This window comes from Hydractinia symbiolongicarpus, chromosome 2, assembly GCF_029227915.1.
Source record: "Hydractinia symbiolongicarpus strain clone_291-10 chromosome 2, HSymV2.1, whole genome shotgun sequence".
NCBI lineage: Eukaryota > Metazoa > Cnidaria > Hydrozoa > Anthoathecata > Hydractiniidae > Hydractinia > Hydractinia symbiolongicarpus.
The window spans coordinates 6,116,256-6,126,635 of NC_079876.1; the positions used below are offsets into that span (position 1 = coordinate 6,116,256).

The 10,380-nt window shown below is 33.8% G+C and overlaps 1 protein-coding gene across 1 annotated transcript; it reads right to left on the minus strand.

The window, feature by feature from the left end:
* Positions 1-727: 727 nt before the first annotated feature.
* LOC130628921 (NADH dehydrogenase [ubiquinone] 1 alpha subcomplex subunit 7-like) lies at positions 728-10,355 on the minus strand. Its single transcript, XM_057441981.1, has 4 exons — positions 10,240-10,355; positions 1,626-1,672; positions 1,122-1,286; positions 728-842 (listed from the first exon to the last, which is right to left on the minus strand). The coding sequence occupies exons 1-4, from the start codon at positions 10,288-10,290 to the stop codon at positions 800-802; spliced, it is 306 nt and encodes a 101-aa protein (XP_057297964.1). The 5' UTR covers positions 10,291-10,355; the 3' UTR covers positions 728-799.
* Between the last annotated feature and the right edge of the window lie 25 nt (positions 10,356-10,380).

Here is a 10,380-nt window from a genome sequence, read left to right on the forward strand (position 1 = left end):
ATAAAAATATCTTCAATATTATATCGAAAGCATTTCGCTCAAATCATCGAGTCTATATTCCTTTTCTATTTTTGATTTTAACGTCGATATGTAATTGCGCGAATGGTAAAATATTTTTTATTCAGCGAATTTGTCGTATTTGTCACAAATTCGCCATATTTTGTCTGCGCTAATACTTCGCTTAATGTACTTTGATCAACCATTTCATTTAGAGGACACAGGTTTGTCTTTATCCACCTTATTATGGCTTCAACTTTCCCTGTGTTTAAAGTTTGCAGCGTGTTATTGCGCCAATCATTTTGTACACAGTGTAGGATAGCAACTGCTTCACACCTTTTCTCGCCAAACACAATTTTTTGCGCCAAAAGTAAACTTTCTTCCTTCATTACAAAATATATTATTTTTCCGTTACCAAAATTATTATATTATACTTTCGTTTTAAAGTTAATGTTGGCCTGGCGAATACATCTAACAGTTTTTTTGTTACACGACCAATGAAAGGTTTCTTTTACTTTTGTTAGAAATATCAATAAATGCACGTTAAAAGATAAAACCCAAGTTAAATCCACTTCAAGTTCATAAAGTGTTCGCCTGTGCTAAATTAAACCCAGGCAAACATTTGTGCAAATAAAGTAGCTTGCTAAATATTCAGTAGAACTTCTTTTTATAGCTTGCATCAGAGCAGGTCTTGTTCGTGACAAAAAGATTAACAATCAAATTAAATGGCTCAATTTTATAAAAAAAGTCATTTTGAAAGAAAGATAACAATTTATTGGATATATATACACTAATCTTTTTCTTAAGAGATACTCAGTACATCACCTGGAGCAGCAACTTTCAACCTAAATAAAAAAAGTTGTAACAACTAGTTTGTTTTGAAAATATCGCCATATTGGATTGATTCACAGCTTTGATTAAAGAGGGGTTGTTTTCACAGTTCTCAGGGGTTCTGTTTGCTTTTGTTTAGCTCAGATTTCATGCTAATGATGAGGAAGAAAGATGAGGATGACGATAAGATTTTCGTGCTTTTACAGATGTTTAAGAAGAGCAACAACTCAAAGTTTACTTTCTATTTTAAAAAAACTCAATCACATACTTTCCACTTCACAACTTCAACTTACTTTTCTGCTGCTATCATACTACCACTCTCACCACTGATTTGCAATACTGTTGGTGTCATCAGGGTTGGCGGTCCATGATCACGCCGAGTGTCGCGTGTCAACCCGTAATAATTGTCACTTAGTTTGTGTGCAAACCCATCCGGTAGATTAGGATCTGGCATTGTCCTATAAAAAAAACCCACACGATGACATTTCAGTAAAATAATTACCTGAAAATGTTTCACCTAAAAAAGAAAACTTCGAATTGATACATCGGTTTCCCACTTTAGGATCAAAGCACTTCTCAATACCAAATTAAACAAAAAATATACTCTGAGGTCAACGTTATTTTATTGCTTACTAGCACATTAGACATTAAAAATACTGTGGACCACCTAAAAAATTATTATTAATGGTGTAGAAAATCAATCCTTTTGCGTTTATAATCGTTAAATGCAAAAAACCTGTAAATTTCACAAAAACTGGCACCAATTTATTGTTTAACAGTAAAGAAAGCACGTGTACCTCTTTTGAAGTTCATATGGATATCTAACAGCAATATTGTATTCTTTCTAAACAAAGGAAAAGTAATAATAATAAACAGGTGGTCAAAATTGTATACCAAAACTGACAACATGCTGCATATATATATAAAACATAATTTTACTTAACCGACACAAAAAGAACAAAAATTGCATACTTTCGACCAAAGTTTTTAAAAACTGTTTATAAAAATTATCTAAAAAAATATTCAATTTCGCAAGTTTTTAAAATCATATGCAATTAAACAAGTCATAACTTAAAACAAAGCCAGCAATTGTCACATAGAATCGTCATTTGCACTTCTCGCTTGCTGGCATAGTAAAAAAACACAAAATCAAGGAGGGTACAATCTGTAATACTGCTTTTATTTAAAAAGACCTGTGCATAAACATGAAGCAATATCTACATCACCCTATAGCTACACAATCTTGAAATCAGTGTACCATCTCCTTGAAATTCTTTTAGTGAGGGATTGATCTGAAAAATCCCATTACTTTGAATTCTCGGTAGCAAAGAATGCCAAAAGTGTGAAAGTAGAGGTTCTTTTGAGAGATTTATTGCCCACATTGGCAACTTTTTCAGATTGCATCAATGTCTTGTCGATTAAGGCGTTTTAATACATCAAGTAATTTTGCATAAAATAGCTAAGGTTTTATCCAACAATGGTTTTTATTAAAATTTAAATAAATTTTTTAGAAGCACGTAAACCATAAAATTAATTAGAATCATGACAAGGTTGGTTGAGTCACAAAACATGTATACATAGAGAGAGATATCCGTTTTTTAGAAACAATAAAAACAAGTTTAAAAGTATATATCTTAACAACATTTATAACAGCGATTATCCTTAAGAACTATAAATATTGCTATTGATGACCAATGTAAGATGTATATTGTGCATAATTAGGGTGAAGTGGCCAGGGTTGGGTATTTTTTACCATATTGTTATTTTCGCTGCATACCCAGGGTCTATTTATGCCAACAAGATCTGTAGTCAGTGATTTTGGAAACACTGGCCTTACAGTACTGTGAAAAGGTTTGTTAACAAACAAACATTCAAACATTATATCGTGGTCACCACACTAATATTATTATCTCCACGAAGAATCGTGTGTCCCACGATTTTTTCACGAGCTCCACGATTTCTATATCCAGTATAACTTAATTTTTTTTTCAAAAAGTCTTTCATTAAAGTTAATTTGTTTGTTTCAGGTTTTATCAAGTTCAACAAAGTTTGTAGTTCTTGCTTGGTGATCTCATTATAAAAGTTTAAGAACGAAGAGTGGCGATAGAAATGCTTTTTTAGATCGCGTTTTGATTCACGAACGATTAAAATCTATTATATATAGCTAGCCTTATGACAACGAATTAAAACAAAAAGTGTTAATTTATTTTTTTGCCGTCGGTTTTTGATTTAATTGATAAACTAACGGTCTTTGTTGATTTACAATAGAAGTTATCTATCGTGGATACCACGGTGTAATGTTAATTTTTGTTCGTGTAGTCAACGAAACTTGATCGTGAGCTCAAACCATTGTTAAAAAAATACGCATCGTGGGCTGTTATATTTGATCTCATGTCAAAAGCGTACCCGCTGCCCCGGTCTTTAGCTATGTACGGAGCTCATAAACTCTAGATATAAATATATATACAATACAACCTGGGCTATCGTAGTTCATGCATAACATGAAATACTACTTCACATTTAATGGCCCCCACTTGTGTAGCTATTATAGACGAGGGTGCTGACTCACCGGAAACGCGGCAAAAACCATGGGGGCTGTCGGACGACTTCCGGCGTTTTAGAAAAAAATTAAAATTCCGCCCGGAGAAACCCGAATCAACCCGAAACAACATTTTTTTAAACATTTATTTCCATGTATCATTTTTTCTTTTAATGTCGAGGAATGGTAGTGGAAGACTGTTTTTATATCATTTATTTCATAAATAGCCGTAATAAAATCCCACAAATAATAAACTGTAAGTACGACGGCAAAATAGCACCTCCCTTCTTCTCAACAAAATGTAAATGAGAACCTTCTTCTCATAAGAATTTAAATGAAAACAATGAGCTCGTCCCGCGTTGCATTACGGGCGCAATTGGACATGTTCAAAAATATGAGGCAGTTTTTGGCCAATTGTGAACATTTAGGGTGTATGTTAAATAATTATCCTTTAAAGTATCTTAGTCAATAATGTAACAATTTGTCATGTCTATTTCTTCAAGGAAGATAAAACTGTAACAATTAGAAATTCCCATGAAAGTTGGGCAATCTGTCAAAGAGAAATTAAGTGAAACATAAAAAAAAAATGATAATAAAGTAACAAGCTTTTCTTTTGAAAAAATGATACTAGTCTAATAAAGTCAAGAAAAATAATGCAAAAAAAACCGGTTTTCGGACTAATGAAAGTTCCGGTTGTTACTACCATAAATACAACATTATTTGCTTCAAAAACAAACAAACAAACAAACAAAAAATGAAAATTTTTTAACACTTTGAAAGAAAAAAAGTTACTTTTTTATCAACATTTATCCAAGAAAGCATAAATGTTGAATTTAACTAACTGATAAAATAACTTTTATGAATTCTCACATTTCAGAATCTTCAAGGGAAATCTTGTATATCAAAACAAAAATGTGATAATAAAGTAAAGCTTGGTTCCCACTGTGGTTTAACTTGGGTTTAAATATACAACCTAAAATGTGGCGCCGTAGATTAGTGGTTATACTCGTACTCTGTCCGAGAGACTAGGGTTCGATGCCTCTTGACGGCGATTCAACATGGGCGAGTGAATGTTACCATAGCCCCGGGTGAACCCGAGCCATGTGAGGAAAATTGGGGAGATGGCTCTATGTGTGGCCGTTGGATGTTGCCAGGACTTGTCTAGTAGAGCGCAGGTCCTAATTGGGTCTGCGTAGTTCAAAATGAGCATTAAATACTCTAGGACTCTCCATCTAAGCCATGGCTCCTCCTGGACATAATAGTCAGGGTATATCCCTCCATATTAGTGAAGCTAGCTTTGTAAAATATGCACATCTATCTCTCTAAAAGGTTTTAAATGTGTTTTTAAAATTAAAATAAAACCTGAGCATTCCCACTGTGTTTTAACCAGTGTGTTTTAAAAGCAAAAACATGTAGCGTTTCTCTCTTTGTCGCCCTGTGTGATTTATCAAAAATCACTGGATATTGGCGAATAAGTTTGCTAAAATTCTCTTCCTGTACCAAACTTGTTTTTTTTTCTGCAATTGTTTATTCTTTTTTCTGTCTTAACGTGAAAATGCGCAAAATGAGCCCTAAAATTGTTGAAAACTCCTTCGGCCTTTGAACTTTAAACCACAATATCAAAAATTTTTGATCTAAGGTTTTATTTTATCTGTGGTTTAAACAGGTTTTATGGCGAAAATTTTAAAACACGAACACGTTCACATTATGCCTAACTTAAAAATCTTATTTAAAACATACCTAAAACACACTTAAACTACAGTGGGAACCGAGCTTAACAAAAATCACGCCTCGTTAGAAATCTCCAAGATCTGTATATGTTACAAAATCATCATTAAAAGCAAAAGTAGATTGCTTTTATTAAGACATATCTCTTCTAATGGATGCCTAACACCCTGCAGTAGGGCACAGAAACAAAAAAAATTATTTCTGAGTTCTTAAATGACACAGAAATGATAATTTTGTAACAAAATTTGAATATTGTGTCTTATATTATCATTTTTTGCTTTGAATAAGTACTTTGAATTGAGTACTTGTTACAAAATTGTCATTAAGAAGTAAAAGTAGATGTCTTTATTCTTATTCTTTATTATGTCATCATCACCACCACCACCACCACCACCAACACTTTTTTTTTTAAACACTTTTTTGCATCTCTTGTAACTTATGTTCTAAATTTGAAACTCTCTCTGCAGCCAATATTCTTACAACTAAAATTACTCATTTTCTTGTCTAAATAAAAATTATGAAAACTATTATCAACTGTCAAAATACTTTCAAGGCTATTTACGCAACTACATTTTATTCTGTTGAGGATATTTTTTGCAGTAATATTATAAATTAAATACTTTTACAAAACTAATTTAACAATCCAGATGATAAGTCCTAACCAAAACTAGATGTCTCTCATTACCTAAATAATATAAAATCAATATTATATAAACACAGTAGTGACTTCAAGATCAACAGCACAACGTCTTTTTTATAAGGAAAATTTACTAAATATTCTATTCACTATATACATCCTGTGCAATGGCTTCTTTTCAAATACAATGCAACGGTTTCTCTTAAAGATCAAATCTCCATTATCAGATATACTCTATTTCTGCTTACTGTTATAAACTTTGTCACATCTTCCTTTTGAATGTTTATAAAAAATAAAAATTATTCTATTCTTTGTAATGACTTCTTTATTCATGCAATGCAATGGTTTCTCTGAAAAAACAAATTGATTTCTTCCATCTGTTATGTGTATGTATGTGTCTGTACTACTTATATTTATACTGCACCAAAATATGAAAAATAAGCTACTTTATGAACTTTCCCATTACAGTATCACCTTCTATATAAATTTCAATCAATGATTGTTACAAGGTTATATATCATTCTTACTTACTTATGTTAACTTTTGAAGTTGTAGCTTCACACCTGTCGTAGACGACCAACGTCAGTCACTTCTTTCTCTTCTTCTACTCCATCTCTAAGGAGAGGAGGATGAGAATTAGATCGAACTACAGTGACTATACTGTTTTCTGAGGCTTCATTTGTCCCGGGGATCGGAGGTTCATCTGGGAGAGTTTTGAAAAACTTGTCGAGGGCTGTTTTAAACTTTAAAACTGGACATGAAGTGATGCTTTTAGGGACTTGGGCAGGGCGTTGAAAGTTCTTGGAGCTTGATAACGGAAGCTGTTGTGTAGTTTAGCAAAGCTTGTGGAATTGTTCAGCACCAATGGTAGTTGAAAGAAACGCCCTTTTATTTGTGTTGCATGGGTTTGCATGGGTGGGTGAAGGTTTGGGACAATACCTTCAGCTATTTTCCAACTGTATATGGCTTGATAGCGTTCACGTCGTCGTTGTAACGAGTACAATTTGAGCTGTTTAAGTGCGTTGTTGTAAGTCATTCTGTGTACACAGTTGATCTTTTTCAAGTAGCTCCATTGCAGAGCTTCTAGTACCTTGATTTGTCCTTTACTAGCAGGAGACCAGAGTTGAGAGGAGTACTCGAGTCTAGGGATGACAAGGGATTTCCATAGTGGTAGGAGAACTTTTCGTGATCGCGATCGAAAGATTTGAAGAATCCAGCTTGTAAGTTGTTTTGTATTTTCTACAATTTTATTTATATGCGATTTGAAGGTAGCATCATCTGTCATTAGTATTCCAAGATCTTTGTCTTGTGTTTTTGGTTGGATTTGTGTTGATACTGTTGTTATGTACTTTGACTTCAGATCCAATTCTTTTCCGTACTGCAGGAGTTCAAACTTTGTATTGTTGAGCATCATGTTGTTTTGTTTACTCTATTCGTAGACTGAGTTTAGGTCTGCTTGCATTTTTTCAATGTCACTTTCAGAGCTAACCTTCATTATATAAGTCTTGAACCTAAAAGAGCTTTCTGTTACTCAAATATCAATCTGATTTAATTCAAATATTGTATAGTAACCTTTAGGTTTTGAATAATGTTGGTTATATACATAAAATGTTTTAAAATATTATAAAATTTTTTGCTTGTTACTTTATTATCAGCATTTTGCTTTCCAATGCCGTTACAGATTTGTGCGATGAAGAATAATTGGTATGTTTAAAGCCATTGTATTATGATTCTTTGTCTTTTAACCACTTTTTTCCACTATCAATGCAGATTATGATACAAATGTAACATTGTTACTTTTTTATCATAAATGTGCTCTGAAAGCATTAATATGCGGAATAAAAGTATCTTGACCTATTCATATTCACTAGTTTTACCATTTACAAAACTTCCCTTTATTTTGTTACATAAGTATCATTTTATGATAAAAAGATGTTTTTTCTGATTTTAGCAATGTTCACATTGCTGCCTATCTTTTTGAACATGTCCAATTCCGGCGCAACGGATCTCTAGGCTTTTCTCCGGGCAGTTAGCTACAGAAAAAAACCCTGAAAAAAAAACCGTTTTCGGCGAGTTGGCACCCTTGTTATTACATTTGCACTGTAGTAGCTCTATTCTGACCCAACTTAGAACATGGCCCGTCTTAAGACGGGAAGGACCATCTTTGGACATGGTGGCCCCTCTTTTGACATGGTGGCCTATCTTTTGACATGCTGCCCTGTCAATTGACGAGCCAGGACTAACTTGCGACATAGCGTTAAAATATGTTTGCATACTTAAGACCTTGTATTTAACGTAAACTAACTACAATGAAAAAACTGAACTGCTGCAACTTTCGCCGAGGTATTGTTGTATATGGCTTGCTGAGATTAAATCGAGCTATGCATTTTAAGATTGTTGTGGGTAGCAAAAACAACACTATTTGGCAACTCATGCAAGACCATATCTGCGAATGCATTTTAAAAGCAGTTAGAGACTTCCTTGTTGAATTATCGGAGATGTTTGTGTGCATAATGACTAGCTAAATAAGTATGACTCAGATATGAAAATATAACATTTAGTTCAGTGTAATTTCATATTATATATATATTCACAGGTAGCTATAGTATAGCTAAGCTATTGTTTAAGCTATTTTGCTATGCTTAATTTTCAAAATAATCTTTGATGGAATTATTGCACCTTGACCTATTACGTAACTTGAGAGCGAGAATCGTTTTGGCTGGGGCATCCATGAATGAAATATTGTGTTATATATTCAAGAAACAGAAAGATTGACCATGATTTTAAAGAAATATTATTTTTATTTAGTTAATTTATATTTTATGTGATCAGTGAGTCCTTAAGCTCCCATTTGAGCTACAGAAATTTTTTTTGAAATTCTTTCCCGACTGGACAACAGCAGGATCAAACCCACAACCACTTCGAAAGGAGTCGTACGCTCTATCGACTGTGCTACTAATATTTGTGAATTTATGTCTGTGTTTGTTCAATTTTTAAGAAACAAATTATAACATTATATTTGTATATTTGTAATAGATTATATTTAGAGAATGATGATTTATTTTCCTCCGTATATTTTTTGTTTTCTTTTGTCCTCTCCTATAGACATTAAGTGTATTTGTCCACAGTTGGGCCAGACCTGTCTTCAATTTTTTCTTAAATTTGAAACATTGTGTTTCCCATGTTACAAGGCTTAACTTAGTCTGGGAGTCTTCAAACTGACCCTTGTGTGGCTGTTTCTGAAATGTGTGAAAAGTTGGATCTGTCCCTTTTTTACTACAATTTTTGAATTCTTTGTCAATAGTTGAGCCTGCCCCATCCTATGACACAGTCTTTTAAAAGCATGGGAATTGTTTGACAATAGTTAGGCCTATCCCATCTTGTGCCACATTTTCTAAAATTGTAAGAGACCTTTGTGTATAGTTAAGTTTGTCCCATCTAATGACACGGCTTATAAAAGCAAGAGATTCTTTCGTCAATAGTTGGGCCTGTATCAACTTAAGACATATTACGAGGGTGCCGATAAGCCGCATACACCGTAAAAAGTGCAGGCGTTTTCGGGCGAGTTCGGCGTTATAAAAAAAATTCAAGTATTCGCCCGAAAAAACCTGCATAGGCCCGAACAATGCCCGAACAAAAAACAGACCCTAATATATGATTCAAAAAAACTATAAAAATTAAAATAAACTTACTATGTGGTAGCAAAGTTCTTAGAAGAACTGTTTTTGATGGTTTTTGAAAAAGTTTACTTTATAAATAACTTATAGCTATATAAACTTTATTAACTCCTTTCTCTTCAAGTGCCTTCTTCCCAACCATCGTCCGCGTGGTTTGTTACAAGGAATTGCATTTCGGGAATGTTCCGGGCAAGTTCGGGAAAGTGCGGACGGTTTCGGGGAACAACCACCAATTTTATTTGAAAATTTGCCCAAACTGGCACGTATATATGCGTGCGTTTGTGGCTTATCAGCACCCTTATGACATATTTGCATACATTTGTCCCATGTTAGGCCAGGTCCGTCCATTAGATGGGCTATCTTGATTGCGGACACACCGACCCGTTTCTTGACGAGACAACCTGTGTAAAGACGGGCCAGTCCTGCGTCCAAAGTTAGGCCGGTGTCCGTAGTTGGGTCAGAACAGCTCTACAATAGCTAGCTAGCTAGAGAAAAATGTCTAGCTATATAGCTAGCTAGCTATATATATTTTATTATATTTTATATAACTGGTTTAGACAAGAACAAGTTCTTCTAGCACCTTTGTTGGTTCGTTTATTATTCAGACTCACTCGATTGAGCGGTCATGAATATAGCATTACGGTATTAAATATAGTTAGCTAGCTAGATAGCTAGCTACACACCTTTTACACTCAACTTAGAAATCCATTCTTCTGAAATAAAAAGTGCTGTCTACAAGCACACCGTTCGAAAATTTTCCCTAGCTACAGCAAGCTAAATATGAATATTTCAATTCACTATTGTTAATGGTCCACAAAAAAAGAACTTACTCCCATCAGAAAATTTCTGAGACGTTGAATTGTTTTCGTTGCGGTCGCCATTTTTATTTTTGGATGACGAGTGTTTAAAACGTGATGTTAAGATGCGAAATGCTAAGAAGATGTTAATGGATTAAAAACGTTTTAAGGTAA

Excerpts from the sequence above, each read along its gene's own strand:
- LOC130628921 (XM_057441981.1), bottom strand. The coding sequence starts at position 10,290 with ATGGCGACCGCAACGAAAACAATTCAACGTCTCAGAAATTTTCTGATG. Across the intron at positions 1,287-1,625 it reads CCATATGAACTTCAAAAGAG|GACAATGCCAGATCCTAATC; the intron begins GTACACGTGCTT and ends TTTTTTTTATAG. Across the intron at positions 843-1,121 it reads AGTATGATAGCAGCAGAAAA|GTTGAAAGTTGCTGCTCCAG; the intron begins GTAAGTTGAAGT and ends TTTTTTATTTAG.